The sequence below is a fragment of the Erithacus rubecula genome, assembly GCF_903797595.1.
Source record: "Erithacus rubecula genome assembly, chromosome: 20".
Taxonomy (NCBI): domain Eukaryota; kingdom Metazoa; phylum Chordata; class Aves; order Passeriformes; family Muscicapidae; genus Erithacus; species Erithacus rubecula.
The window spans coordinates 11,526,764-11,554,351 of record NC_136672.1 but is presented as its reverse complement, the minus strand read 5'-3'; the positions used below and the strand labels follow the sequence as shown (position 1 = coordinate 11,554,351).

Here is a 27,588-nt window from a genome sequence, read left to right as displayed (position 1 = left end):
GGGCTCTCCTGCCTCCTCCTGCACTAATTACGCAGACATCATCAGTTGGGATTGCCTTGCCTAGTTTTATCTCTGTTAATCAGTCCCTGTCCCTTTTCCCAGGAGGAGATTTGACAAAAAAAGGTTTTAATTATAACTAATGTTTTAACATGTTGATGTGCTTTTACCTTCTGCCATTTCTGGCTCTTAGTAGGAGGGAAGTGGAGGATTGCCCCTTGCCCTGCCAGACTCAGCTGTCCTGAGGGGGGTCTGCATTGCAGAGCAGCCCTTGGCAGTGGTGTGGGTGGATGGACAGACAGCGAGAGCAGCCTCAGGGACAAGCCAGGCTTCGTGTGGTTCCTCCTGCAGCTCTTGCCCAGGAACAAGGGGCTGCCTGCCAGAGGTGGCTCTGGGCTCACTGTGCTGCCTCTTGCCAGCTCTGCCCCTCACAGAACCAGAGCTGTTCTGCTCCAGCTGGATAAAGGTGAATTGTTTGCTGTCCCAGTGCCAGGCTGCTGGCACAGCTGGATGCTGTGGAGGCATTTCTCCACACAATGCTTGTGTGGACTGTGCTCAGAGCCTGCCTTGTGCCTGATGGCTTACCTGAGGGCAGGACCTGGCCAGGTGAAGTTCCAGGGTTGTTTTCTGATGGCTGACACGCCACGTGCCTGCCTCTAAGGGAAGGTACAGGACTGGGACGGCGAGTCCTGAGCCCCTTTTGCCTCTCACATTCCAGGATACTGTGGTGGGTATCCTGAGCAGCTGCACTGTGCCAGATGGTCTTTCCAGGCTGTGTCTGGTGTCCTGTCTCTTGTAAACTCTTGTTGCTGATCATTAATAAAATGTTGAAGAGTTGTGCATTGGTCTTTTTGGGTAGCAGAAAGGGGGCATAGGGAAGCTGTGCTGCACCCCTCCGCAGGGTAGCGAGAGGGTGGGTGTGCCCCGGTCCCGCAGCACCCCCGCAGCGACAGGGACCCGCTGCTCAGGGCGGGGCGCCGCGGGGTGAGGGGCTCGGGAGCCGTGCCCGGTGTCCCGCGGCGGCGGCCCGAGCCCCGGGCTCAGTGCCGGTACTCACCCGCTGCGCATCGGCCGCGCCGCGAGATGGGTCGGTACCGGCGCGGCTCCGGGAGCAGCCCGTGGCTCTGCCCGCCCAGCAGCGGCGGGGCCGCCGCCGTTAGAGCCGCTCCCGGGGCGGCGGAGCCACATCCCGGCCCCGCTCCGGGCCGCGCCCCAGCGCGGGACACCCACACACACACGCCATGGCGAGCGCACGTTTATTGAGCGGGCCCGGCCCGTGCCGGTGCCCGGTGCCGGTGCCGGTGCCGCCCTCACTCGCGGAACTTCCACTCCTGGCGGCACATGGGGCAGTGCTGCTGCACCTGCTGCGAGTTCAGCCACTTGAGGATGCAGTGCATGTGGAAGCAGTGCGAGCACTGCCCCCACACCAACGGGCAGTCGTCGCCGGGAACTTTACCTGCGGCACGGACACACCGTCAGCCCCGCGCAGCGCGCAGTGCCCGCTGCCGGTGCCGGTGCCGCACTCACAGTCGGGGCAGCAGCCGTTGAAGGCCATTCGGCAGATGCCGCAGTTCTCATCGTTCGCCACCCACAGCCAGGACGCGACTCCGTGCCAGCTCCTCACGCGCACCCGCATGTTCCGTTCCGTTCCGTTCCGTTCCGTTCCCGTCCCGCTCTCGGCGCGGCCCCGCCGGAAGTGATGCCCACCCCACAGAGCTTCGCGCGCCCGCCGCGCCGCGCCTTAGCCCCGCCTTTTCCGCTTCCGGCGCGGCCGCAGCGCGGCCGGAAGTGCGGGAGGGAGCGGTGCCGCCATCATGGCCGACAAGATGGACATGTCCCTGGACGACATCATTAAGCTGAACCGGAGCCAGCGCGGGGCCAGCCGGGGCGGCCGAGGCGGCCGGGGCCGGGGCGGCGCCGCCCGCGGGGGCGGGCCCGGCCGGGGCGGCGTGGGCGGCGGGCGCGCGGGCGGCGGCCCCGTGCGGAACCGGCCGGTGATGGCCCGGGGCGGCGGCAGGAACCGGCCCGCGCCCTACAGCCGGGTACGGAGCGGGCGGGCGGCGGCGGGGCCGCGGCGCGGCGGGCGGGCGGCGGCGCGGCGGGCGGCCCTTTGTCCGAGCGCCGGTCAGCGAGCGCGGGTCTCATTGCAGCCGAAGCAGCTCCCCGAAAAATGGCAGCACGACCTCTTCGACAGCGGCTTCGGGGCGGGCGCCGGCGTGGAGACCGGCGGGAAACTGCTCGTCTCCAACTTGGACTTCGGCGTTTCGGATGCGGACATCCAGGTGGGGCTCGGCGCGGGCCGTGGCCGCTTCATCGCGCCAGGTCGGGGCCGCGGCAGCCGCCGGCCCGGGCTCGGCGCCGGGGCTTCCCTGAACCCCTCATGCTGCCGTCTGTACTGCGTGTGCCTGCTCTGCTGCCATCCTGCTGCTCTCGAGGGCGTTGGCAAACTCGGTTCATGGGCTGCCGAGGTGCACGGGGGACAGGAACGGTGCTGTGACTCTGCTGGACCACACTGATTGCAGAATTGGCTGTGAACTCTGTGAGCTCCTGCTCTGCACAGCTGTAGCTGTCCCTCACGGTGCCCTGGGCTCTGGTACTTTGTCACACCACATTCTCTTGGGTGTCAGGGGCTTCCCAGGGATGCAGCCATCAGTGTAACCAGGTAGTTATTTGTCATGGGAACGTCTTTTTTCGCCGCTGCCTTGGTGTCCTGCCCTGCACCAGCGGTGGCCGTGCCCTGTTTGGGCTGGTCAGAGCCCAGTGCCTGCAGTGGGGTGCTTGGTGCATCTGCCTCAGGGCTGGAGGCTGAGGGGGCTCCCAGGAAGCTGAGGGGTATCACAGGGCCACGAGTGGGCTGTGAGCTGTGTGGGAATGGATTGCCACGTGTGTCCCTGGCGGGGGATCCTGCACCAGCCAGCGCTGCCATCACCCTGGTCTCTGGCTCTCGTGTCCTCACCAGGGAAAACCAAACCACTGCTGTCAGCCTTCCCTCACTGCTTCATTCATTCCAGCTTCTCCACGCACCAATCTGGCTGCACATGGGGAATTGGAAAGGAGCTCTGTCAGGTCACCTACTCACTGGGTAGTGTGCTGCACACCACTTCTTTTCCTCGTGTAAGTTCAGATTGGGTTTAAGTAAGTTCCTGTTTGTTGCAGTGAGGCTGCAGTGTGTAAATCTCGGCCCCATCGCCTTGAGTGCAGCCAGGACTGTCCTTGCTGCTGCTGCACAAGCTGCCCCTGGGGTTTGTTCAGCAGCAGGGCTGACTCTGGCCGTGCTCCTCAGCCCCATAGTTGAGTGTTGCCTCAGAGGTGGGATTGGTTTTGTTGCCGTGCCTCCTCCTGCGGTGCAGGAGGCCAGAGGGAGCTGTGCAGCATTGCCCCGTGTGTCACACAGTGCCCGCCCTGACGGGCTGTGCCTGTGCTGCCGTTGGCAGGAGCTGTTTGCAGAGTTTGGGACCCTGAAGAAGGCGGCCGTGCACTACGACAGGTCGGGGCGCAGCCTGGGCACGGCGGACGTGCATTTCGAGCGCAAGGCGGACGCGCTGAAGGCCATGAAGCAGTACAACGGGGTGCCCCTGGACGGTGAGTGCCCCGTGCCCCGGCTGCACTGCAGCACCCCCTGCCCTGCCCGCCTGTGCCGCACACTCGGGGCCGCTCTCCTCCCCAGGGCGCCCCATGAACATCCAGCTGGTGACCTCACAGATCGACACGCAGCGGAGACCGGCACAGAGGTGAGGGGACCCTCCCTGCGGGGACACGGCTCCTCTTCGGGGTCACGGACCGCACTAAAACCTTTACTTTTAAAACTTACAGTGTAAACAGAGGGGGCATGACCAGAAACCGTGGGGTCTCGGGGGGATTCGGAGGTGGAGGCAACAGGCGAGGGACTCGTGGCGGTAACAGAGGGAGAGGCAGAGGAGCTGGAAGAACTTCCAAACAGCAGCTCTCTGCAGAAGAACTAGATGCACAGCTGGATGCTTACAATGCCAGGGTAAGTGCTGCTTGGGAACAGTCATGGGCTCCCCAGGGCATCTCATCCTGGAGCTGGCAGAAGAGGGAAAGCATTTTCCAGGTCCTTGGACCGAAGCAGTCTCTGAAGCTGAGCTGTGCCTTGGCTTGGGCCTCAGCTTCGGTTTCCAGAGCACTTTGCCACCTGTTCCTGATGGCTGAGGAACAGCCTCTGCTCCTGCCAGGCTCCATAGCTGGAACAGCCAGTGTGAGCAGCAGCTGCAGAACAAAACTCACAGACCTGATAGGTTGTAGGAATGGGAAAACAGAAAGGAAAATCTCACGTGGAAGAAGTGTGTGTGGTGTGCTGCTGGGGGAAGGATGTGATGTTGGTGGCAGAAATGAGCCCCAGCCTGGGGAGCCATGGGCGGGTTGCAGCTGCAGTGGAACTTGCTCAGCCTGTGCCATGGCTAGGTCAAGATCCCAAAGCTGAGGCCACAAGCACAGCAGAACAGCAGGGTTGGTGGTTCAGGGCAAGAGTGTGAAGAAGTGGGATGAGCAGGGTTCAAGAAGCCTTGGAGCAGTGTCGGGGTGGCTCTGGCTTGGAGCCGCCTGTCCCTGCCCCAGCGCTGGGGGTGGCCAGGGCAGGTTTGGGGCAGGGGGTGCAGCGAGGCGCGCGGTGACCCTTCCTCCCTCTCCCGCAGATGGACACCAGCTAAAGCGGCGGGCGCAGGGAAGGACTCCAGCCTTGCTCCACACTCCCGGCAGGGGCTGCGGCTGTGGCTACTACTACCGAGGATGGGATGTGTTTTACTTTTATGTTCTGGGATAGGTTTTAACTCCTGTAAAGGTTTTTTTTAATTCTCAGCAGACCTGTTTTGTACCGAGTTATTTTTGGGATAAATTTTTCTGGTTGCCTGTTGGGCCAAGGTGGCTTTTTCACCTTTGCCGTAATAAAATAGAACCATGTCTAGAGCTGTGGCTGCTGCGTCGCCGCGTGGGCCGCGGCCCGTCCCGCTCCGTGCCGGTCCCGCTCCCGCCGTGCCCCGCCCTGCCGCTCCCGCCCCGCCCGCGCGCCGCCCGGGCCAATCAGCGCGCGCTCCGCGGCCGGAAGCGCGGCGGCGGCGCGGCGGCGAGTAACGGGAAGTGCCGGGCGTGTCCCGGAAGTGCGGGGGCGCGCGGGGCCTGGGCGGATCCGTGGCGTTGGCAGCGCGGCGCGGAGCGAGCGAGCCCGGTACGGCGGGAGAGGCGGGCGGGGCGGGCGGCGGCGAGGGGGCGCGGGAAGGGCCGCGCCGCGCTGGCTCCGCGCCGCGGGAAGGGCCGGGCGCGGCCGAGGGTCGGGCGCGGGGCCCCGGTGCCCTTGCACGACCTTCCGAAGGCTGGGGGAGCCGCCGCCCCCTCGGGGCCGTCCCGGAGCGGAGCGGGCGGCCCCGTTCCCGCGGGGGGCCGGGCGGTCCCGGGGTCGGCGGTGCCGCTGGCGCACACGGGCGCTCCGTTAATGGCCGCTCGGGCCGGAACGAGGAACTGGGGGACGCTGTGGCGGGGCCGGGCTGCGCCCTGCGGAGCCGCGACTCCCTCCGCCGTGCCCGCACCGGGAGCAGCGGTGCCTCCCGAGAGCCGGTCAGAGCTGTGACCGTCATTTGTCTGCGGTGACAAAAGCCCCGCTGCACTTGTTCCCCTGAGGGGTTTGGATCCTCTCTGTCGCTCCGGTTGTCCGGGCATTCTCCCGGTGCGGAGGATGTTATTCCGTGAGGAGCGGGGACGGTTTCGCTGCTGCGGGTTCGGCTGCTGGCACACAGGGACGGTCACAGTCCTGGCTCCGGGTACCGCGGTGCTGGTTTGCATCCCGCTGCGGCACTGCCAGCAGCCGCTATGCTTCTGAAGTTTGTGAGCCCTCGGCTTGGCTCCGCACAGTTCACCCCTGTCGGTGAAGGACAGGTCCGGGGTATGTCCGAGCAAAAAGAAGGAAAATCCTCCACGCTGAGACTGCCGAGTCCCCACTGGGCAGCAGCCTGTGCTCCTGTTCCTCGAGTCCTTCCTGCCTGAGGCTGTGAGAGCTGCGGGGATCGGGTGGGCTGAGAATTCACTGCGTTCTTACAAAACAACTGGTGCAGCAGCGCTGCCTGCATACGGCCCGGCAGCGCCGGCCGCAGCAAGTGCCAGTCAGGCTCCTGCCCCGGTGTGCTGCTGCTGCCCCGCTGCCCCGTGCTGCCCCGTGCTGCCCTGTGCTGCCCCGTGGAGCGGCTGGGCCGGGCCGGGCTGGGCTGGGCCGGGCTGGGCCGGGCCGGGCTGGCTCCCGGTCCCCTAGAGTCACTTTCTGCTGGGTGACATTCCAGCCGAGCTCTGCGGGTGGCTGTGCAGCTTTCCCTGCGCGGGAACAAGGAAGGGTGGGGACTGCTGGACCTGGCGCTGCCGCGGCCAGGGCTGCGCTGATTGCTCATCTGGAGATACTCTGACTAATGCTGGCTTCGCTGGCGCCCTGGGATGGGCATTCCAGGAGTCAGTGGCTCTCGCTGCGCGCACACGAGCAGGGACATTCCCGCTAGTGCTTGTGCCTGGCAGGAGGTGGGGCTCACGCCTCAGCTGCTGTGTCCTGCACAGAACATGCTGAGAATCCGGAAGAAGCTGCTGGTTTGAGGGAGCTGTGAAGGCAGAGTGCGAATTCCCTGGTGGGATTTCAGCCTCCTGCTGCCTTCTAGCTGCTGTGATCCTGAGGATCTGCAGAGAGCCAAGGTCTGTTCCTGAAGCTCCAGGAGCCCTCCTGTACTCTGCCACCAGCACAGGCTGGGGTCGGTTCCTGCAGCCTCAGGGGCTGTTCTGTGCAGCAGTGGGATACCCAGAATGTGTGGGTAAGCTGATAGGGAAGGTGAGGGCTGTTTCCCCAGAGCCTGGCCTGCAGTGCTGACTGGAACCATGCTGGTCCTGTTCCCCAGGGGCTCCTGTCACCTCAGAAATCCTGAGAGGGTTGGGGTGGGTTGTGATTAATCTATGTGTTGGTGTGCATGATTCCTTAGCTCTGGATCACAGAAGTAAGGCTGGAGCACAGGAATGTGACCAAAGAGCTGGGGATTTGGGTTTTTGGTTGGTTTGAGCTTTCTTCTGCTCCCTGTGTGCCGTGGTCGTTGCTAAATACCAGTTTGTGGGAGGGATTCCTCATGGATCTGGTGGAGATGTGACTGGTGATACATGGCAGAAAACTGTCACTGCACGTGTTACCCCAGGGGTGCAGCTGTGGAAGAGCAGCAGCTCGATGCTGACACCAAACTAGTGCATCTCCAACCAGCTGCTGGCAGTCAGGGCTGTGAGTGCCATGGCTGTTCCCAGTCAGTGCAGCTGTCTCCCAGCCATGGGGGCTCTGCTGGGACTGGTGCTGTTGTTCACAGAGCACTGGCTCCAAGAGCTTCGGGTGCTGGAGCAGAGGAGCCTTGTGGCTCCTGCCATCACTGATCCAGCTGTCTGTGAGAGATTTTGTCTCTGCTTGGTCTGAAAACTGGAAGGTGGAGGGTGCCTGTGGAGGTTGATGCACAGAAGTGCACCCACCACTGTTAGAGATGGGTGTTTGGATGCTTGTGCATCCTCTGCCATGTGTGTGATTAGTGTGCTCTCACAGAAGGCTCAGTCACAGAATCTGGGAGTCACCACAAATTTGTGACTTTGGTTCTGTAAAGCTGAAATTCTGTCACCTCCACTCCTGGAAGCTGCAGATATCCTCAGAGCAAGGTGTGAGAGTTAGAACAAAGTGTGGACCATGGGAGGGATAATCTAGCCCAGAGGCTAGAGCCAGAGGACGTGAGGAGGGGTCGGGCAGGATGCAGGGAGGGGATAGAGCAGTGCAGGGTGTATTTGCTCAGTGCTTCTAGGAGTCCTCAACTCTGGCAGCTGTTTGGAAGAAACAAGGAACTGGATTTCATATGGAGACACTGGCCTGAAATCTCATCAGGTGTTCATCTGTGACATGAGGCTAAATGTCCTTTTGAAGACAAATTTCCCCACCATTCAGTGTGGGGGTTTTGGAGGGCACCATGTGGAAGATCCAGCTGTTTGCTGTGCAGGTACAGCAGGAAAAGCTCCTGGCATAGATGCTTGTGCCACACAAGGCCCGAGCCCTGGTACAGCCCCATGGGGTCCTGTTATTCCCAGTGCCTTTCTAAAGCTGTGCCAGAGTGCTCTGAGTCCTTAGAGAGTCCAAGTTGGTATTTGCTGTAGGATAACCTTTCAGACAACGTGCCCTGTGGAACATGAAGAATTCCTGAATGTGTCATTGGCATTTACTGGGGATTTTAATGGAGTGTTGGCATCACCTTTGCCCAGCCCTTGGTGCAGCTAGGCATTTCCTGGGCAGAGTCCTGGCAGATGGGAGCAGCCAGGCTCCACATCTCGTTTGCTTCCTTGCCTGTTTCCCTGGCTGTGTGTGCCACAGGTCCTTGCTAAGGCCTGAGCCAGGCGTCTCATCCCACTCTGCCAAGGCACCTGGCACAGAGCACTGATCTGATTGAGTTAACAAAACCTGAGCACCAGATCCCAGCAGAGGTTCCTGGCATTTATAGCAGTGGTGAGACACGGGTCTATTCTTAGCTGGAGTCCTGTTGTGGAGAGCAGAACCGGGTTTATTCTGGGCTCTGATTTATTCCAGCTGAAAGCCTCACCTGATTGATCTTTTGGAGGAGAATGTCTTCCCTATGACTTTGAGGTATTTACATTACAAGCAAAGCCCCGAGGCTGAATTTTTCCTCACTCGTCTGGGCCTCTGCGTGCTGAAGATGAGGCCTGGCCTCTGGAAGGTTCTGCAGGGGCTGGGGGCCCCTGGCAGGGCAGTGTCTCCCAGGGGATGTGTGAAATGCCCCGGTGGGAACGGGAGCCTGTGGAGTCCCAGCAGAGCAGTTCTGGGAGCCCTGGGCATCACATCTCTGCTCTGCTCTCCTCTCCAGTGTGGGTGACGTGTGCCAGGATGGCAGAGCAGGAGCCAACAGCAGAGCAGCTGGCCCAGATTGCAGCTGAGAACGAGGAGGACGAGCACTCTGTCAACTACAAGCCCCCTGCCCAGAAGAGCATCCAGGAGATCCAGGAGCTGGACAAGGACGACGAGAGCCTGCGCAAGTACAAGGAGGCGCTGCTGGGCGCCGTCACCGTGAGCGCAGGTGAGCCCCGGCCTGGCAGCCCTCCTGGCCTCTGTCCCGCCTGTGGCTGTTCTCCCAGCTCTGTGTTTGGGCAGGAGCATGGCCCAGAGCAGAGGCTGTGTCTGTGCTGCCCCATGCAGCCTTTGGCTCGGGGCTGCAGGGTGGGGGTGGCACTCTGCCTTGCTGGGGGAAGGTTGGGCCCCTTGCGATGGAAGCCCTGGCCCTTACCCTTACAGAGTTGCAGGCTGTGTTTGCTGGTTTTCGTGCTCTTTCAAGAAGTTCCCTGGAAGGAAAAAGAGCTGTGTTTGTGCAGTGTTGGGGATGAGTGTTTAACAGCTTTTTCTCTTGTTTCTAGATCCCAATGCTCCAAATGTGGTGGTGACCAAACTGACCTTGGTCTGCGCTACAGCTCCAGGCCCGCTGGAACTGGACCTGACAGGTGAGCTGGGAGAGAATTCCAGCAAGGTGGAATTCCTGTGTCAGAAGTGCTGGAGGCAGAGCACAGTGCTTCAACCCCAGCAGGTTCTGTTCTTGGAGCCCAGCAGCAGTTCTGTGACACTTGGTGCTTTGTAGAGGTGTGAGGGGCCAGATAGGGCAGGTAGATTATTCCAGCCTGCACGGTGACATTCATGGCACTTTGAAATGCTGACAGCCTCGGGGCAAACATCTGCAAAGAAACAGTGTGGAATTAATTGCCCGGTTGTGCTGCAGTGTCCCGTTGCAGGGCATTGCCTGCCTGGCTCTGGCAGCACAGAGGGCCCTGCAGCTCCTGCCCCAGCTGCCTCGTGCCACGGAAATTCACCCCAGAGCACAAAGGAGCTCTGAGCAACCCTCTCCCATCTCTGCAGGTGATCTGGAAAGCTACAAGAAGCAAGCGTTTGTGCTGAAGGAGGGCGTGGAGTACCGGATAAAAATCTCCTTTAGGGTAAGGATTCTGATCTGGAAATGGAATGAATGGAACACCAGACTGCTGGTCCCAGCTTGGGGAGGGGCTGTGCTCTGAAAGTGGGGCTGTGCTGGAGGAATGGGCTCTTCCTGCAGGTGGGGTGGGCAGTGTGACTGCAGACGTCCTGCTCAGTCCCTGCTCCTCTCTCTGCAGGTAAACAGGGAGATTGTGTCGGGACTGAAGTACATCCAGCACACGTTTCGGAAAGGTGTCAAAAGTAAGTGCTTCTCTGTGACTTGGTGCAGCTCTGTGTGAGTGAGGGCTTCCTGCTCGTCCTGCTGCTGTGACAGGGGCTGCCCAGCAGCTCTGCACAGGAGAGTTCAGTCCTGGGTGCCTGCAGTGCTGGGGCAGCCCATGCTCCTGGCTGCACAGCTTTGTGATCTTGAGCACATTTCCCCCTGGGCTTGGCAGGAAGCAGGTCACAGCTGACAGCATTGCCAGCTGGTCACTCCCCGCAGGAGGGGCCGTTCCTGGGGGGAAGTGGCCTCTGAATTGGGTGGGATTCCTATTACTGCAACTGCTCTAGGGATTATTGTAACAGTAACAAACCTTTGGCTCTCTTTTCCTTGCCCCGAAGCAGGGGAGGCTCCTGAGCAGCCTCCATACGCTTCTTTTTGTCCTTTTAGTTGACAAGACCGAATACATGGTTGGGAGCTATGGCCCCCGAGCAGAGGAGTACGAGTTTCTGACCCCCATGGAAGAGGCCCCTAAGGGCATGCTGGCCCGGGGCAGCTACAACATCAAATCCAAGTTCACAGATGATGATAAGACTGACCACCTGTCCTGGGAGTGGAACCTGACCATCAAGAAGGATTGGAAGGACTAGCCCTTCCTCAGGCCAAACCCCAGAGAGCGTGAATCAGACAGTGGCTACCGTAGAATTCCCCCCCTGTACCAAAGTGCTGACATTGGAACCCTCTTACCTGTCACCCCCATTATCATTTGACCAGAGAGCTCAGTTTTTTATGTGCCCCCTCCCCAGAGAATTGCTGAGTGCATTGACCAAACCATGCTGTCTGCATCTGGTCTCCAGCTGCCCGTCCTGGGGCTGTGCTGCCCCGGCCCTGAAGGGAGTGCCCACTCCCTTGCCAGGCCCTTTCTTGCTTCCCACCTTCCTTTATCCAGGAGGTGCCAAAGGGGAGGAGCCCCTGTTAGGATCCTGTGCTTGGCTTTCCTGCACACAGCTCAGGGTAGCTACTGCCTCCAAGTAGCTGAAGAATTTTGGTGCCAGGCAGCTGTCAAATCAGTTTATTGGCTCAAGTGTTGTCTGCCTGCCCTTTCCGCCCCGTCAGTGTCCTGGGCAGCTTCATTTGTGGATGTTCCCTGTAACCATGATGCCTTAAATGTGTAACATGTATCCTCTAGGGAGGGGGTCCTGCCTCTGTTACACTTTTTAAACGCCACCTGCCCTCCTCCCCTTCTGTTGGCATGGGCTCAGCTTGGTCACGCCCCTCATGTGTTATTAGGAAAGATTCACAACTTCCCACTTCACTGCTGGTCCGTTCCTCGCCTGGGACAGGAGGTGTCCAGAGGGGAGAGGGTGTGACGTGCCGGGTGACGCCTGGCCGTCCTGCCTGAGCCCCAGCTCTCTGCGTGCCCCGGGGCAGGGCGGCGCAGGGGTCACCGGCTGCCGCCACCTCGCCCTTCTCCTGCAGCCCAGGTAGCTGCACAGCACTGCAATTGCAGGACAGCGCTGCCCTCCTGGCTGTTTTGGGCTGAGGGTGGAGGTCTGTCTGTGCATTGCTCCTGATGCGATCAACAAAGAGCTTGCGCTGGACGAGTGTTCCGAAGCGGTTCATGCCTTATGTATCTGTTCTGCCTTTCAAATCTGTGCCTGGCCTGTCAGTAGTTATTGCCTTGACGCTCGGCCCCGTGCCTGCCGCAGACCCGCAGCGTGCCAGCCCACCCTGGCTGCACAGCTGTGGCTCTTGGGGGAAAGAAGCCCTAGGAGCCCCCTGCAAGACCTGGGGGGCTGGGCAGGCGTGTGCCACCTCTGCAGCCCTCCAATTTGGATCTACCACACCGAGGTTAGAACTGGGACCAAGTACATGTGGCTTTCTCTTAGCTACGTCTTTGCCTCTAACTCCCCTCGCCCTGTCCCTAGAGATTTTTTTGTTAATTTGATTTGGTGCATATTGTCTGTAAGTCCTAGACCCAGGTTAACAGGTTTGGAATCATCGTCTGCTTCTCCTTTTATGACAGTTAAATAAAATCTTTGAACTGACTGTGTACTGTCCATCCTGGATCTTCGGCATGAAGTAGCTGAATGGGATTTCTGCAAACACCTACGGTGGGAGAAGACCAGGATCTCTGGGCTTGCTAGAAGGTGAAATGGGATCTGGGACAGCCGTTGCCAGAGGAGGAGAGGCCCCATGGCAGTATGTGTGCAGGATCTGTCCCTTGGCGTTTGCCCTGTTCTGCACTGCCCTCACTGTGAGGGGTGGGAGTGTGTGGAGCAGTGAAAACAGGGGTTTCCAAGGGGGGGTCTCCTGCCAGCAGAGGAGCAGGCAGGCTGTGAACCCACAGCAGGATTGCTCTAGCTGCACACACAAAGGGAAATTCCTGTGCAGTCACAGGAATGAGAGAGGCAATCAGAGAACTCAGTGCAGGAGAGGCAGCACGATAAGAGGCTGCGGATGTTTACAGAGCATGTGGCGTGTTTGTGTTAAGGATAAGGAAAGTGTAGCTGTGAAAAGCTCTTTACAGAATGCATGGTGTGAGAGAACCTGGAGGCAGGGGCTTGGCTCTGCTCCCTGTTGAAGACTCACAAAGGCAAATGAGAACTCTATAGGCTGCCTCTTGTATTTGGAGCTCACAGCACAGGCCCCTTCCTCGGGCCTTGGAAAACTGCTAAAGAAGATTATGGGAATTGGAAAGGACAAGGGCTGAAGGAACAGTCTGGACCAGGTGGGAGCTGGCATGTGGCCAGTGCCCACTCGGGCAGGCACGTGTCACTTGCTATGGAGAGCAGTGTCCAGCTGGGACCCCCAGCCCTCTGCACAGCTGGGGAGGGGAGTGTGGGGACGAGCAGGGAACAGGCCTGGCTCTCAGTGTGTCAGTTAGATAGAGCCCAGATGTGCCTGATAGCAGGAACAAAGGCTCCCCTGTGCTGGCCCCCAACAGCCACTGTGTGGGCAGGCAGACGAGCACCCAGCTGATGCAACCCCTGCGCTTTGGCAAGAGTTTCCACAGCCAGGGTGTCGAGGCTTCTGTTAGATCGTTTTGCCGTGGTAGGAAGCCTGGAGGGGCAGCACAGCTGTGCTATGCACCATCTGTGGGGATTCTCTGCCCCTCTCCTCTGGCACATCTTCCTACAGGGTGACAGCTGGGCTCTTCTGCCTGCTGCATGCCAAGAGTGCACTTGGGTATGGGTGGCTCCAGTCACAGGCTGGGTGGGACAGATCGTTTGCATGAATTGTGATTCCCAGAGTAAAGCCTCAGCCCCTTCCAGGTGATGCACTTTTAAGAACCTGGGCCAGAAGTTGTGCAAGAGCAGCTCAGGCCGTTCCCCTTTCCCAATGCTGCAGCAGCTCCCTCTGACACCAGGGCTCTGTGAGCACGGCAGCCAAGTCAGAGCAAGAGTGCCCATGCAGAGCTACCCCGGGCCAAGGTCGCCTTTCAGCAGAGACAGGGCTGCAGGGCACCCGGCAGAGCAAGGCGCTGCGGCTCTCCGGGCAAAGGCTCCCAGCCCCAGAGGCTCGGCGGCTCCGGACTAACGCAGCTGCCGATTCCCTCACTAACCCAACCAGCGTGCCTGTGCCTGCCGGCCCCGGTGCCCCCCGTGCCTGAGCCTCGCCTTCCAGAGCCCCGCTGGACCCCGGGCCTGACAAGCACCTGGTTCAGCGCGGCCGCAGCTCCCGAGGGGCCGCAGCTCCCGAGGGGCCGCAGCGCCCGAAGGGGTCGCAGCTCCCGGAGGGGCCGCAGCTCCCGCAGCTCCCGAAGGGGTCGCAGCTCCCGAGGGGCCGCAGCTCCCGAAGGGGTCGCAGCTCCCGAAGGGGCCGCAGCTCCCGGAGGGGCCGCAGCTCCCGCAGCTCCCGAGGGGCCTCAGCTCCCGAAGGGGCCGCAGCTCCCGAGGGGCCGCAGCTCCCGGAGGGGCCGCAGCTCCCGCAGCTCCCGAAGGGGTCGCAGCTCCCGCAGCTCCCGACGCGGGTTCGCAGCTCCCGCAGCTCCGACGGGAACCAGCTCCCGGAGGGCCGCAGCTCCCGGAGGGGCCGCAGCTCCCGCAGCTCCCGAGGGGCCGCAGCTCCCGAAGGGGCCGCAGCTCCCGAAGGGGGTCGCAGCTCCCGAAGGGGCCGCAGCTCCCGAAGGGGTCGCAGCTCCCGAAGGGGCCGCAGCTCCCGGAGGGGCCGCAGCTCCCGAAGGGGGCCGCAGCTCCCGGAGGGGCCGCAGCTCCCGAGGGGCCGCAGCTCCCGAGGGGCCGCAGCTCCCGAGGGGCCGCAGCGCCCGAAGGGCCGCAGCGCCGGGGCGCTCGGTTCCCCTCGCCCGGAGCAAGGAGCAGCGGACCGGAGCCCTCGGGACGCTCGCAGCAGCGGGGCAGCGCAGGCACGGCCGAGGGCGGCGATTGCCCCCGCCGCGCTCCGGTCCGCCCGCTCTGATCGGAGCCTCGAGGCCCCGCGCACGGTGCCAGAGGCCCCGCGGCTCCGGAGCTCGCCGGCGCTCTCCGGACGGGGGAGCTCGCAGCAAAGCGAAACGGGGCCGTCCTAAGCCTGGGGTGGAGCCCAACCCCGGCACAGACACGCAGGGTCGGGGCGTGCGGTGCGAGCAGCCGCCGGAGCGGCTCCGAGCGCGGGGCGGGGCTGGGGAAGGCCGTTCACGCACACGGAGACGGAACGGGCGGGGCCGCCCGGACCGAGCCGGGGCGGGCCCGCGCCTCCGCGCCGGCTGGTCACGTGCGGCGCGCAGCCCAATCAGCATCCACCACGCGCTCGTGGCGTGCGCACGCGCGGTGCCGCCCGGCGGCGCTTCCCGAGTGCCACGTTCGAGGGCAGGGGCCACGCGAGACGGCGGCGCTGGCCAATCGCGAGCGGCACGGCGGGGAAAGCGGCCAATTGGGACCCGCAGGCGGGAGCGCGGCTGGCGGCCAACCCGAGGCGGCGGGGGAGGGGCGCGCCCGGGCCGCCAGCCAATGGGAGAGGCACGACGGCCGGGGCAGCGGGGCCAGCCAATGGCGGGCGGGCGGCGCAGCCAATAGCGCGCGGCGGCGGCCGGACGGGGCGGGTTTATAAGGGGAGGCGGCGCCGCGGCCGCGCGTCTGTCCCAGCTCGTCCCGAGCGCCGCCATCAGCCATGGCGGGGGTTGCGCGCTCTCCTCCCGCTGCTCTGCCTGGCCCTGCTGCTGCCCGCCCGCGCCGCGGCGCAGGAGGAGGAGGACGGTGTCCTGGTGCTGCGCGCCAACTCCTTCGAGCAGGCGCTGGCCGAGCACCGATACCTGCTCGTCGAGTTCTGTGAGCGCGGCGGGGCCGGGCCGGGCCGGGCCGGGGGGAACGGGCGGGCGGGGAGCGGGGGCGCGGCCGGGGGACGGGAGGGTCGGGCCGGGGAGAGGCGCTGAGGGGCGAGTGCCCCCGGGCGGGTGCGGGCTGGGCCGGGCCGGGGTGCCCTCGGCCCTCCCCGCCCGGGGCTCCGGGAGTCCCCGCGGGCCCGGTCCGCCCGGGCTCGGGCCGGCGCTGACGCCCCGTCCCGCAGACGCCCCGTGGTGCGGGCATTGCAAAGCGCTGGCGCCCGAGTACGCGAAGGCGGCGGCCAAGCTGAAGGCGGAGGGCTCGGAAATCCGGCTGGCCAAGGTGGACGCCACGGAGGAGTCGGAGCTGGCGCAGCAGTTCGGCGTGCGCGGGTATCCCACCATCAAGTTCTTCAAGAACGGCGACAAAGCCGCGCCCAAGGAGTACACGGGTGAGGAGCGGCAGCGCGGGGCCGGGAGCGGGGCTGCGTGTCCCGCCAGGGTGCAGAGGGCAGCAACGTGGCGCCGGGTCCCGGCACACGGCCCCGCGCTGCCGCTGTGCTGCTGTGCCTGGACAAGGTCCACTGTGACAACGACCTGGGCACGGTGCTGGCCGGTGGGGAGCAGGCCAGCCTCGAGTGGCGCCCCTCCGCAGAAATCCCTGCGGTCAGCTGGAGCAGAGGAAATGGCTTTCTTGTAGAAAAGCAAAGTGGCCTGAGCTTGGTTTGTTGTGTGCCTTGACTTGACTCGAGCAGTGTGGTACCCTAAAGTGCAAATGTGCCTGGGCCGTCGGGTGAGGAGGCCAACAGGGGCTGTGAGAGCTGCAGGGAAGGCCAAGACAGACTTTAGCTAAGCCGGGCCACACAGCGCTGGTTAACATCCAGAATAAAGGTTTCGGAAGGAAAAGGTGCTATCATAACATAAGTAATACTGAGATCCTGGGGAAGTGCTGCATTGCTGGTCAAAGTTTAAGGACAGGGGCAGGAGGTGAAAGAAGACTGGATTCCAGGGAGCACCTTGTACCTTGACTTATCAATTAGGGATTAGTTTAATTACACTATGAGTGAAAGGGAAGGAGTTGCGTAAATGCTATCTTGAGTCTTGCTGATCTCTTGACCAGCTGCTGAAAGGTCTTCTCTGTCAAAGCTTGAAGATTTTGTGGTCTTGGACTTAGTCAGGAGGGAAGGTGACTCCTTGTTGTCCCTGCAGCTGGCAGGGAAGCTGAGGACATCGTGGGCTGGCTGAAGAAGCGCACGGGCCCCGCTGCTGCCAGCCTGGCTGATGTGGCTGCTGCAGAGGCGCTGCTGGACTCCAGCGACGTGGTGGTCATTGGCTTCTTCAAGGTAAAGCTTGTTTCCACTGGGGATGCTCCTGTTTCCTCCTGCCTGGGGAAGGTTCTGTGCCTTATGCAGCATTTGCTGCCTTGCCTTCCTTGATCTTCCAGTTCTTTGGGCTGAGCCCTGGGATGTGAATGCCTCAGGTGGTGTGGCCTCTCTGAGATGCCTTTCTTTACTCTCCAGGATTTGACATCAGAGGCAGCAAAGGAGTTCCTGCAGGCAGCAGAAGCTGTGGATGATATTCCTTTTGGGATTTCCTCCAGTGCTGATGTCTTCACAAAGTACAAGATTAGTAAGGATGGTGTCATCCTCTTCAAGAAGGTACTGGCTGGTGCCCAGCCTGAACACCACACTGGGGTCTGCTGTCTCTTTCCTTTTCTTTAGTTAGTCAAGCTCCAGCAGAGTCAGCCCTGGATGAAATGGCAAAGGCTCCATGCTGTTTGTGTGGCTTGTTCAGAGCCTGTGATGCCTTTGTGGGGTGGGGAGCCTCAGGGACCCTCAGTGTGCAGCTGTGTCAGTCTCCCAGCCCTGTGCTGTTCTCCCAGAGCTGCTGGGCTTTGGGTGCAGGTTGTTCTTCACTCACTTCCCTGTTCCCCAGCTCTCTGCAGTGCAGCAGTGGTCACACAGCCTTGGACAGGCCCAAGAGAACAGAAGATGAGCTCTCTGGCTGCCATGGTGCTGTTTGGTTGTGTCTTAGCAGAACTGCTTTTTGTTGCTTATTGCTGGCCTCTGCTGCTGTCACTCCCTGCTGTTTCCAAGAGCTGCTCTCTCACTGCTGTGGGTTCTGCAGTGCAGGGATTCCAAAGAAGCTCCTAAGAGGATTTGCAGTTCCAGCTGGCTGGGCTGGGCAGTGGATTATGTGTAGAGGGATGCTGACTACCTGTAGAATCACAGATGTACTAATGGAGGCATGAAAATCCTCATCACTGAGATGAATTTCCAGGTTTGAGCAGACAAGAAGAGGTTCTTCAGGCTTGGTGGCTCCTCACCTAGAGGTGCTGTGAGGCAGGATCAAGTGCTTTGGGTTCAGAGTTATTAAACCTGTAATTTCATCAGTCATGCCTCTGCCTAGCCTGACCTAACACAATACTTTACTTTTGTTCACATGAAATAATTTTTTTATTCTGCTGTACATCTGACACTGTAAGGTTTTTTTATGGTGATAGAAGCTTGTAGACTTAAATTCTGAGTGAGAGCCCCTCGGGTCAATGTGGCTGAGGTCAATCTGGCTAATGGGCTCAAAATGCAATACCAAGATGGGGGCAGAGATGGCAGGAGTGTTTTGTTGTCTCATTTGGTAGTTGTGAGCTATTGCATGAGTAGCTTTGTGTGCCCCAGGCTGGGCAGTTCTGGGCCTGGCAGCCTCTGGTGTGTGTTGGGAGCAGGAGTGAGCAGTGCCAGGCTGCCTTGGGGCAGGAGTGCTTGGCTCTGTGGAAGAAGCAGCCTAGATCTGTCCAGCCTTTGGGGTTCCTCCCTGTTCCTGTGCAATGGCATGGCAGTGCCATGGGAGCTCTTGGCTGGGTCTTTAAACCAGGGAGAAAAGGAGCACCCACAGTACTCAAACACCAGGGCAGGAGAATTTGATGGCTTATTTTGGTTTTGGGCTTTGGCTCCATACCATTAGTTGGGTCTGAACTGAGAGGTTTTGGATCATTGTTCTTCTCTTACTCTTAGTGAGTTGTCCAGACTTGCACAGGCCTTGCACACCTGTCCTCATGGTGCTGAGGCAATCTGCAAAACTCCTCAAAGTGTTTGCAAAGTTAATTTCAGATGCTAAGTGTTGTCTTTGGCTTTTCCACCGAGGCTGGTGTGCCTCCCCTTAACAGAAGGTTATCTGAGTGCACACTCTTCCTTGTGTCAGCAGCTGGAGTATGGCACTGCTGTGCCCTTCTGCACATCCTCTCACCTTAGGGGCCCTCCAGCTGTTCCTGCCTGAGGGTTCTGGCAATCCTGCTCAGAGATGAGAGGTTATGGTCCTGTAGAGCAGGACCTGGAACTCTGGTGTGGTGTGCAACAGAGACTGGAGTGACCCCCAGAGCTCAGCAAGTCCCTGTGTGCTGCAGCTTTGCTGCCAGATGTTCCCAGCACTGCCTGGCTGCAGTCTGCTCTGAACAGTGGCTGCTGCAGGGGTGCAGGCAGCTGCTCAGGCTCCTCCTTGGGGACTTGCACCACCAATGGTTTCAGTGGTGCAGAGCAAGGCTGAGATTAAAGCCAGCTGTTGGTGGGGGTGATTTAAAGCTTTGCTTGCAAGGAAGATGGACACCTTGATCCAGATTTTGTGTGCACGTGTCACCTCCTGGAGATGGCAGTGTGCTCTGAAAGGTGCAGCTGAGGCCCCGTGGGGCAGTGGGAAGCTGGGAGAGGTCTGTGTGGGATGTGCAAGTGTTGTAATGCAGAGTGTCTCTTCTTGCAGTTCGATGAAGGCCAGAACAACTTTGAAGGGGATCTCACAAAAGATAACCTGCTGAACTTCATCAAGTCTAATTCATTGCCTCTGGTCATAGAGTTCACTGAGCAGGTGGGTCTTTAGGCACCTGACAAGGCCCCTCCCGTGGCTGCTGCAAGAATAGAGCAAAGGTCTAGTTGTAGATTGTGTGGTCATGTTTTATGTGGAGCTGATGGAGGAAGGACACAGAATGAAGGAGGTGTGAGCTTGCTGTGCAGAGCAGTCCTGCAGTATTGGAGCCTGCTGTGGGCTGGTCAGCATAGTGGAGTTACTGGATATGATTTGCTTCTTTTCCAAAGACTAAGTTTATTTTTTTTGCTCTTCAGACCGCTCCCAAAATATTTGGAGGAGAGATCAAGACTCATATTCTGCTTTTCCTACCAAAAAGTGTGTCTGACTATCAAGGGAAGCTGGACAACTTCAAGAGTGCAGCTGGGAACTTCAAAGGGAAGGTGAGATGGATTTCTTGGATCATGAGCTAAGACCACCCACCTCCTGCAGAGAAGGGTAGCACTGTCTCTATCCATGGAACAGCTCTGGAGGAGAACTTTAGGCCAATTCTCTCTTCTGGAACGGGAGGGGAAGAGCCAGTTTAGCCACACTTGGTGTGAGTGTGTGTGAAGTGTCAATAGCCACAAGGTACTCATGTTCACCTCCTGCCTTTCACTTTTTTCTTCCCAAGATCCTGTTCATCTTCATAGACAGTGACCACAGTGACAACCAGAGGATTTTGGAGTTCTTTGGCCTAAAAAAGGAAGAGTGCCCAGCTGTACGTCTGATCACCCTGGAGGAAGAAATGACCAAATACAAACCTGAATCTGATGAGCTCACAGCAGACAAGATCAAAGAGTTCTGTGACAAGTTCCTGGCAGGCAAGATCAAGGTATGTGGATAAACAGTACTGGTGATGAATGAGGTGGCTGAGAGGGAACAGAAATGCTCCCTGTGAGGGGCTGGAGAAGCCCCTCCATCTTGTGCATGGAACATCCCAGGGCTTTGTGATTAGGAATGAAAGGCAGAGCTGCTGGGGCCTGGAGGCTGTGGGAGAGTGAGCATGGCAAGCAGTTGTGCTCTCCCTGTGGGGCCTGTACTGTTTATCCAGTTCTCTTTTGCCAGCAGTCTGTGGAAGGTGTGAATTCTGTGGCACAGGGAAGTTGTCAGCTCCCATCTGCTCAGGGGCTGTGTGTGCCTCACCCTGCAGTGAGGCTGCAGCAAAGCCCAGTTCTCTGGGCATGGGGCTGTCAGCCCTGCTGCTTCCCTCCTGCAGAGTGTTGCAATTCTCTCTGCACACCAGCACCTGCTGTTCCTGCTGGCTCAGGGTGGGAAGGAGACTCTGGTGAAGAGAAAGTGACTCATTCATCTGGTTGCTTTTACAGCCTGTAACCAAGGCACCAGTGGGGTGGTGAAACCTGAGTTTTCCAGGATAAGTTATTGCATTTTCAGTCCGAGCAGCTATGTAGCAGTTTGTCTGAATTTCACTTCTTTTTATTCCAGCCCCACCTAATGAGTCAGGATATTCCTGAAGACTGGGACAAGCAGCCTGTCAAAGTTCTGGTTGGGAAGAACTTTGAAGAAGTTGCTTTTGATGAGAATAAGAATGTATTTGTGGAGTTCTGTGAGTATCTTTCTACAGCTGATTCCATGTAACTGCTGTGAAAGGATTGCCAAAACACAGTGTGATCAGGATTAGGGGAAAACCCTTAGCAGTCTGGGCCTCAGCAGCAGTGCCTTGGCTGCAGAGATCTGGGAGAACTGGCTGGCTGGGGAGGAGTGGTGCCTCGTTACACTGTTGGTGCAGCTCTGTCTCTGTAATTAACAGATGCCCCATGGTGTGGTCACTGCAAGCAGCTGGCCCCAATCTGGGACAAGCTGGGAGAAAGCTACAGGGACCACGAGAACATTGTGATTGCCAAGATGGATGCCACGGCCAATGAAGTGGAGGCAGTGAAAATCCACAGCTTCCCCACACTCAAGTTCTTCCCTGCAGGCCCTGGCAGAAATGTAAGCAGGCAGCCAGGGAGCACAGGAATGCTCAGCTGCTTGCTTGAGTTCTTTTGGACAAGACCTTTGGGAGGGATCTGCGTTCTGTTGGGATGGAACACAAAGTCTACAGGACACCCAAGACCCTTTGTGGGATCTGGGCTGTAGGAAAGAGTTTGGGGAAAAGAGGGAGCTAAGAGGACAGTGTGCTCATCTGCAGGCTATTCTTTCCTCGCAGTGATCTCTGAAGTCTAGTGGCTGAGCTGTTTTCCTTCGTCTCATATGGGTGAAGGTGAATTTTTAAATTCCCTTTTGCTTGGCATGTTCACTGTTGCTCAGAAAGAGAATTCTCCTCTCCAGGGGTGTGGGTCTGTAGTGCCCATAACCAGCATCATGTTTTCCCTGTGTAGGTAATTGACTATAATGGGGAGAGGACACTAGAAGGCTTCAAGAAATTCCTGGAGAGCGGTGGTCAGGATGGGGCAGCAGCTGATGATGTGAGTAATGTGAATGGAGTACTCTGGGAGCAGGGGGCATGGGGCAGATCTGCTTCTGTGCTGGAATCCTCAGTCCTAAATAAGATCCTGTGTTGTTCCATATCAGGAGAGCACATTGCTGGTGAGCAAAGTGCCCACACCAGTGTGATCTGGTCAGGTGCAGCCTGGCTGGCTCTGGGCCTGCAGTGGACTCCTTTCCTGGAGAGCACCCTGTGGGTGTAAAGAAGCAGTGCTGTGGTTGTGCACTGCACTGGGCTGTGATCAGTGCCCCATTTCTGTGTACCTGCTTGGAAACTCCCCTGCAGGGGGGTGGGAGGCTGTTACAGGTGTGCAGGTACCAGCTTCCAGGGGTTCCTAATCCTCAGTGTCCCCAACCTGGAGCTCTTGGTAAGAGTCTCTGGATGTTTTGGTAGCATGGCAGCAGAGAGCAGTGACCATCAGTGACCAACTGAGGGCTGAAGGTCTGTGACCTGTCTGTAACCTCCACAGGATCTGGAGGACCTGGAGACGGATGAAGAAACAGAACTTGAGGAAGGTGATGAGGATGAGCAGAAACTCCAAAAGGATGAATTGTAAAGAGAAGACTGATCTACATCACCCAAAAAATCAGACACTAAATTGGCTGCTGTGATGCAGCCCAGTGAGTCAGAAACCCATTAAGATTTAAAGCAGAAGGTAAATGACTGGAAATCCAGGGATTGGCTTCTAAAGTAACACTTTACCCTCACTTGTCTGTACACTTACCTTTTCTTTCTTTTGGCTTTTGAAAAGGGAACTGTCACTAGGGAGCCAGCCCAGCCAGCTGGGCTCTTTCTTCTATTGTGATGTACTTTTTTTGTACACAGCTTTTGTCTGGAGGACTCTGTTCTTCTGGGCAGCAGGAGGTTGTGAGGTGGTACCAGGAGTTCAGTGGCCTGACAATCTGGAGCCTTGCCACTAACATCTTCCAAGACAGCTTTTTTTCTCTTTTTCTTTTAAAACTAAAGCCCCTAATTGATTTCTGCACCTGGCAAGGTCCCTTCCCTGGGGCTGGCCTTCAATAATATGCAGGGGCAGAGGGCTGATGGCTTCCTGGGGAAAGGTGTATGTGGAGATGCTTCTCTTCATGCTGGCCAGATGTTTCCTTTCCCTTCTCCTTTAAGACACATGGAGATGATGATTCCAAGCTCCTGGAGGGGTGGAACACTGTGCACTGGCTGGGGCAGGCTCTGAGGGTGGAGGTGGCTGCTGGCTCACCAGCTGTGTTGACATCCTTTTGATCAAAGACAAGAGTTGCAATCCCTTTCCATGAATTATTTTGAGTGGGTTGACCTGGCAGGTGGGTGGTGGGGGAGGGCCTGATGAACAGATCAAACAGGACATTTGCAATTTCTGGGGTTTGGGAATGTCACTGAGGGAGTGCCTCACAGGCCTGAGCTGCATCAGGCTGGTTCTTAGCATTCTGCTACAATAACATTGGTACTGAATTTGATGGCCAAATAAAGTTGAGATTTTAATACTATTATGTGTCTTTGTTTTTATCAAGTGTAGAATATTTTTACCTAGCCTGGGAGATCAGTGTTGTGGGTGATTCTCAAGGGCCTCTGCTGCAATGGGGTGTGTGTCATTTTCCATGTAGATCCCAGAGCTCACGTGCTGTCCCCGTTCCTTGGGCTGTGCAGGTGTTGGGTGAGCAGGCCGTGGTTTGGCTCTGGGAGCAGCCAGCCCCTTGGCCAGCTGGCTGGGCTGAGGGGACACTGCCCTGGAGCAGGGACCCGGGGCTGCAGTGGCTCTGCCAGTCAGGTTCACATGACCCTCTGAGCCACGCTGCTATTTCCAAACTGCTGCTTGCTGCTCAAGATATTTTGGTTAGAAAATGGGCTATAAATGTCACAGGGAGGGCACGGTGAGGCTAGAGGACAACTGGGGGCACCTCTGTGCCTCTGTGAGTGGGATGTGTGCTGGAGCAGTGGCACAGAGCTGTTGGACACTTGTTTTGTCTCCAGCTCCAGCCTTCTGCTGTGCCCTGGGAGCTGAGCCCCAGCAGGGTCCTGCTGTGCTGTTCCCAAGCTTTGGGGCTGGGGCTGAGCAGGGGATCAGGAAGGACTGTCCCTGCCAGAACAGCAGCCAGGTGTGTGTGACACCTGCAGTGACATGGAGGAGGGTCTCTGAAGACATCTCCCTCCAGGGCTGTGCCCCCACATGACTGAAGGCAGGCAGTGGCCACTGCTGCACCCCAACAAACCCAGCAGTGCTGGTGGCCTGGCCTGCTTTGTCTTTGGGGTGGGGAGGAAGACAATCTCACTAGTAAAGTTCCACTGAAGATGCTGTCTAGAATTCAACTTGGGCAGGTCCATTTTGCAGAGCCAGTTGAGCTCTGCAGTGGTTCTCCTCTGTTCCTGGGCAGAGACCCACTGTGCTCAGCCTGGAGGAGGTGCCTCTGCTAGCCCAAGGCTCCCTGTGCTGGAGCAGGAGCTTAGCAGCCATCTGATGTGCATGGCTAATTGCTGCTCCAAGAAAGCAGGCTGGAAGTGTTCTGTCCCCAGCACTGAGCCTGGATGCCCTGTGCTGTGCTCAGGCTGGTCTAACCACAAGCAGTAGGTTAGATGGGCCAAGAGATCAATGCCTTTGCCAGCAGGTAAACAAGTGGAGGAGTTCTGAGGTGTGTGGCTGACTGTGCTGCTGGGGTCAGTGCAGGGGTCTGCAGCAGGAGGGGCAGAGTGAAATTCCTGACTCCTAAAGCAGCATAGGGATTTTTCTTCCTGACACACCTGCCTGGACAATCCCCATCAGCATGACGGAGCACAAAATGTTTAAATGTCTGACATGCCCAAACTTGGATGGGAGAAAACAGTGTTTAGTTAAGCCTTGATGGACCTGAACAATTCCTCTGTGGCAGATGGTTCTGTCCTGGGTTATGGCTGTAGCTGGAGAGTATCAGAGGCAGGAGCTGTCTGGTGGTGGTGCTGTTCTTCTGCTGTTCCTCTAAGGCTGCTTGCAGTACAGCAGCCTGCCCTCGGCAGCAGCTGCTTCCCTGTCTCAAGCAGAACAAGGCACACCAGGACCAGCAGTGCAGGCTTCTGGCTCTGCACCTGTCTCAGCATCACCTGCAGCACCTCTGTCCTCACAAGGGCACAGGGCACATCTGACACTCAGGCTGTGCTTCCATGCTGGGCAGCACAGCTCCTCCTGCTCCTTTCCCGTCCCCTGCAGCTACAGGAGGGTGACAGTTCTGGATGTTTGTGACCACAGCCCTGGCACATCTACATTGCATTAGCCAGCTGGACACGAGCAGACAGTTCCCTCTGCTGCCGTGCCCCTTCCCCCAGAAGGGCTCCATGCTGGAAAATCGCTTCCAAGCTGCCCTGAAGGGCTACCCGTGCAGGAGTAGTTTTGACCCCTTGGATGGGCACATCAACAGGTGGAGGGTAAGATGAGCCACTAACTTCTGCCCAAAAGTGGGAGGCTGCAGGCCTGGGCGGCTCAATTGCGAAGCATCATGGCAAATAGCATGAGCTGCATGTCCCCAAAATAGCCCAGGGGCGTCTTTATAACGTGGTGCTCCCAGAGAATGCTCAGTGCTGGGCCGAGGGCCCGTAGGTGAGCTGCGAGCGCCGGGAGCGCGGGAGAGGCGGCGGCGAGGGGACACGGACACCGGGAGCGCAGCGGGGCCGGCACGGAGCCCTGGCGAGGAGGAGGCGGCTCTGAGAGAGGCAGAGCAGCGAGGGGCCGGCCGGGCCGGCAGCCCCCGTTCCGCCGCGGGGCAGCATCAGGGACTATTGCCCCGTTCCGCCGCGGGGCAGCACTAGGGACTATTGCCCCGTTCCGCCGCGGGGCAGCACTAGGGACTATTGCCCCGTTCCGCCGCGGGGCAGCATGAGGGACTATTGCCCCGTTCCGCCGCGGGGCAGCATCAGGGACTATTGCCCCGTTCCGCCGCGGGGCAGCATGAGGGACTATTGCCCCGTTCCGCCGCGGGGCAGCATCAGGGACTATTGCCCCGTTCCGCCGCGGGGCAGCATGAGGGACTATTGCCCCGTTCCGCCGCGGGGCAGCATCAGGGACTATTGCCCCGTTCCGCCGCGGGGCAGCATCAGGGACTATTGCCCCGTTCCGCTGCGCCGCAGCGCCGCGCGCACCGTGCGCTTCCCCAACGACGTCCTCTTCCAGGACCACATCAAGCAGGGCGACCTGGAGCAGGTGGGCAGGTTCATCCGAGCCAGGAAGGTGACGCTGGACACCATCTACCCCTCTGGTGAGTGCTGCTGGTCGGCAGAGCTGGGCAGAGCAGCGGCACAGCTCGGGGGGCTGTGGGGGGCATCGGAGCCGGGCTGTGCCCACCTTTGGCAGGACTGGAGCGAGCCAGGCTGCTCTAGCAAGGAGCAATGGCCAGCAGGGCCCAAGGGCCCCGGCCGGGGCACCAACATCCCCCCTCGGCAGCGCAGGCAGCGCAAAGGGGCAGCTGGGCCTCCGGGTCACTGCGAGGCACAGCCAAGCACCTGCGGCGTGGTGGCACCTCAAAGGGTGGCAGCAAGCACAGGCTGCTCTGTGAGCTCTGGGCAGCACCCTGGGGCTCCCCCCACACTGGGGATCTGCATTTGTTCCTGGCTCTGCCTTTCTCACAGGCACTGCTCCCTCTTGTATATCTGACTCTGGGGACAGCTTCGTGTTTTGTTTGCACAGCCTCACCAGCAACTGTTTATGGAATGCCTTGACCTGTACAGGCTGATGGAGAGCCTACATTTGTCCATTTCTTGTGCTTGGGCTCAGCTTCTGCTCTCACAAAGCCATGGAGACGGAGGCTCAAATGACCACCAGCTTTTTTCTGTCCATATTGATCCTTTGTTAGTGACAAGCCTCTGAAAATCAGGCAAAGCAGGACAGCAGAGAGTCTGCTCGTGTCTCTCTGTGAGTCCTGTCCAGGAGACAGAGCAGCTGCTCTAAGGGGCAGTTCCTCCTCCCTTCCTCTGTCCTCCCGGGGCAATGGGTGCTGCACCATCCCGCACAGGGTATTTATGCGGCAGAAGGGCAACAGGAACCCACAGCAGCTCCTCTGGCTTTCTCAGTCTTAGTTTCTCTGGCCAGAGTGCTCTCCCTGAGGAGGAGAGCTCCTGCAGCCCGTTTCTGAGCTGTGAGCTCAGCACGGACAGCCCGGCCCGGGCTAACACCGCCGTCCCCTCAGGCATGGCAGCCCTCCACGAAGCCGTGCTGACGGGAAACCTGGACTGTGTCAAGCTCCTGGTGAAATACGGCGCTGACATCCACCAGAGAGACGAGAACGGCTGGACGCCCCTGCACATGGCCTGCAGCGACGGCTACGCGGACATAGCCAGGTGAGGGTGTGCGGGTGTGCGGGGCCGAAGAGCCGAGCGCGGCCGGGAGCGCGGCCGGGCGGCCGCTCCGGGTGCCCGCTGCTCCCGGGGCTGCGGGCTCGGCTCGGCCCGGCCCGGCCCGGCTCAGCCCCGCGTCCCGCAGGTACCTCCTGTCCCTTGGGGCCAGCCTGGAGGCCACCACCGATGACGGCGAGAAGCCTTCGGACCTCATCGACCCCGAATACGAGGAGCTGGCGCAGCTCTTGGGCGGCACCGCGCTGCGCTGAGCGGGCACGGCGAGAGGCGGGCGGGGGCTGCGCCCGGGCTGGGCCCGGGCAGCGACCGGGCAGGGGCGCTCGGTACCGCGGATCGGGAATGGCTTTGTACTTTTGCAATAAAGCGTCTCGGTTACTGCCCGCGGCCAGTGACCGGGCAGGGGCGCTCGGTACCGCGGATCGGCAATCGCTTTGTACTTTTGCAATAAAGCGTCTCGGTTACCGCCCGCGGCCAGTGACCGGGCAGGGGCGCTCGGTACCGCGGATCGGGAGTCGCTTTTGTACTTTTGCAATAAAGCGTCTCGGTTACCGCCCGCG

The 27,588-nt window shown here is 59.5% G+C and overlaps 7 protein-coding genes across 8 annotated transcripts in view; 6 read left to right on the top strand and 1 right to left on the bottom strand.

The window, feature by feature from the left end:
• Positions 1-27,588, top strand: part of PCYT2 (phosphate cytidylyltransferase 2, ethanolamine) — a 51,696-nt gene that overhangs the window by 9,515 nt on the left and 14,593 nt on the right. The gene's annotated exons all lie outside the window — the stretch shown is intronic.
• SIRT7 (sirtuin 7) overlaps positions 1-27,588 on the top strand; it is a gene marked incomplete at its 3' end in the record, with an annotated part of 44,223 nt that overhangs the window by 13,748 nt on the left and 2,887 nt on the right. The gene's annotated exons all lie outside the window — the stretch shown is intronic.
• ANAPC11 (anaphase promoting complex subunit 11) lies at positions 1,240-1,720 on the bottom strand. The gene is made up of 2 exons (XM_079323811.1): positions 1,525-1,720; positions 1,240-1,453 (listed from the first exon to the last, which is right to left on the bottom strand). The coding sequence occupies exons 1-2, from the start codon at positions 1,631-1,633 to the stop codon at positions 1,308-1,310; spliced, it is 255 nt and encodes an 84-aa protein (XP_079179937.1). The 5' UTR covers positions 1,634-1,720; the 3' UTR covers positions 1,240-1,307.
• ALYREF (Aly/REF export factor) lies at positions 1,755-4,920 on the top strand. The gene is made up of 6 exons (XM_079323810.1): positions 1,755-2,039; positions 2,148-2,279; positions 3,432-3,579; positions 3,665-3,728; positions 3,811-3,988; positions 4,650-4,920. Exons 1-6 carry the CDS (start codon positions 1,812-1,814, stop codon positions 4,662-4,664), a joined length of 765 nt encoding a protein of 254 aa, XP_079179936.1. The 5' UTR covers positions 1,755-1,811; the 3' UTR covers positions 4,665-4,920.
• ARHGDIA (Rho GDP dissociation inhibitor alpha) lies at positions 5,064-12,233 on the top strand. The gene is made up of 6 exons (XM_079323729.1): positions 5,064-5,179; positions 8,874-9,083; positions 9,418-9,501; positions 9,911-9,987; positions 10,162-10,225; positions 10,635-12,233. Exons 2-6 carry the CDS (start codon positions 8,894-8,896, stop codon positions 10,832-10,834), a joined length of 615 nt encoding a protein of 204 aa, XP_079179855.1. The 5' UTR covers positions 5,064-5,179; positions 8,874-8,893; the 3' UTR covers positions 10,835-12,233.
• P4HB (prolyl 4-hydroxylase subunit beta) lies at positions 15,157-23,205 on the top strand (the record flags this gene model as incomplete). Its single annotated transcript, XM_079323209.1, has 11 exons — positions 15,157-15,451; positions 15,690-15,896; positions 16,654-16,787; positions 16,965-17,102; positions 19,195-19,299; positions 19,554-19,679; positions 19,910-20,110; positions 20,722-20,842; positions 21,047-21,228; positions 21,618-21,704; positions 22,194-23,205. Coding segments are annotated over 11 exons (1,683 nt in total), but the record flags the coding sequence as incomplete, so codon positions are not given.
• On the top strand, positions 25,704-27,291 carry PPP1R27 (protein phosphatase 1 regulatory subunit 27; the record flags this gene model as incomplete). Its single annotated transcript, XM_079323208.1, has 3 exons — positions 25,704-25,938; positions 26,866-27,016; positions 27,159-27,291. 3 exons carry the CDS (start codon positions 25,704-25,706, stop codon positions 27,280-27,282), a joined length of 510 nt encoding a protein of 169 aa, XP_079179334.1. The 3' UTR covers positions 27,283-27,291.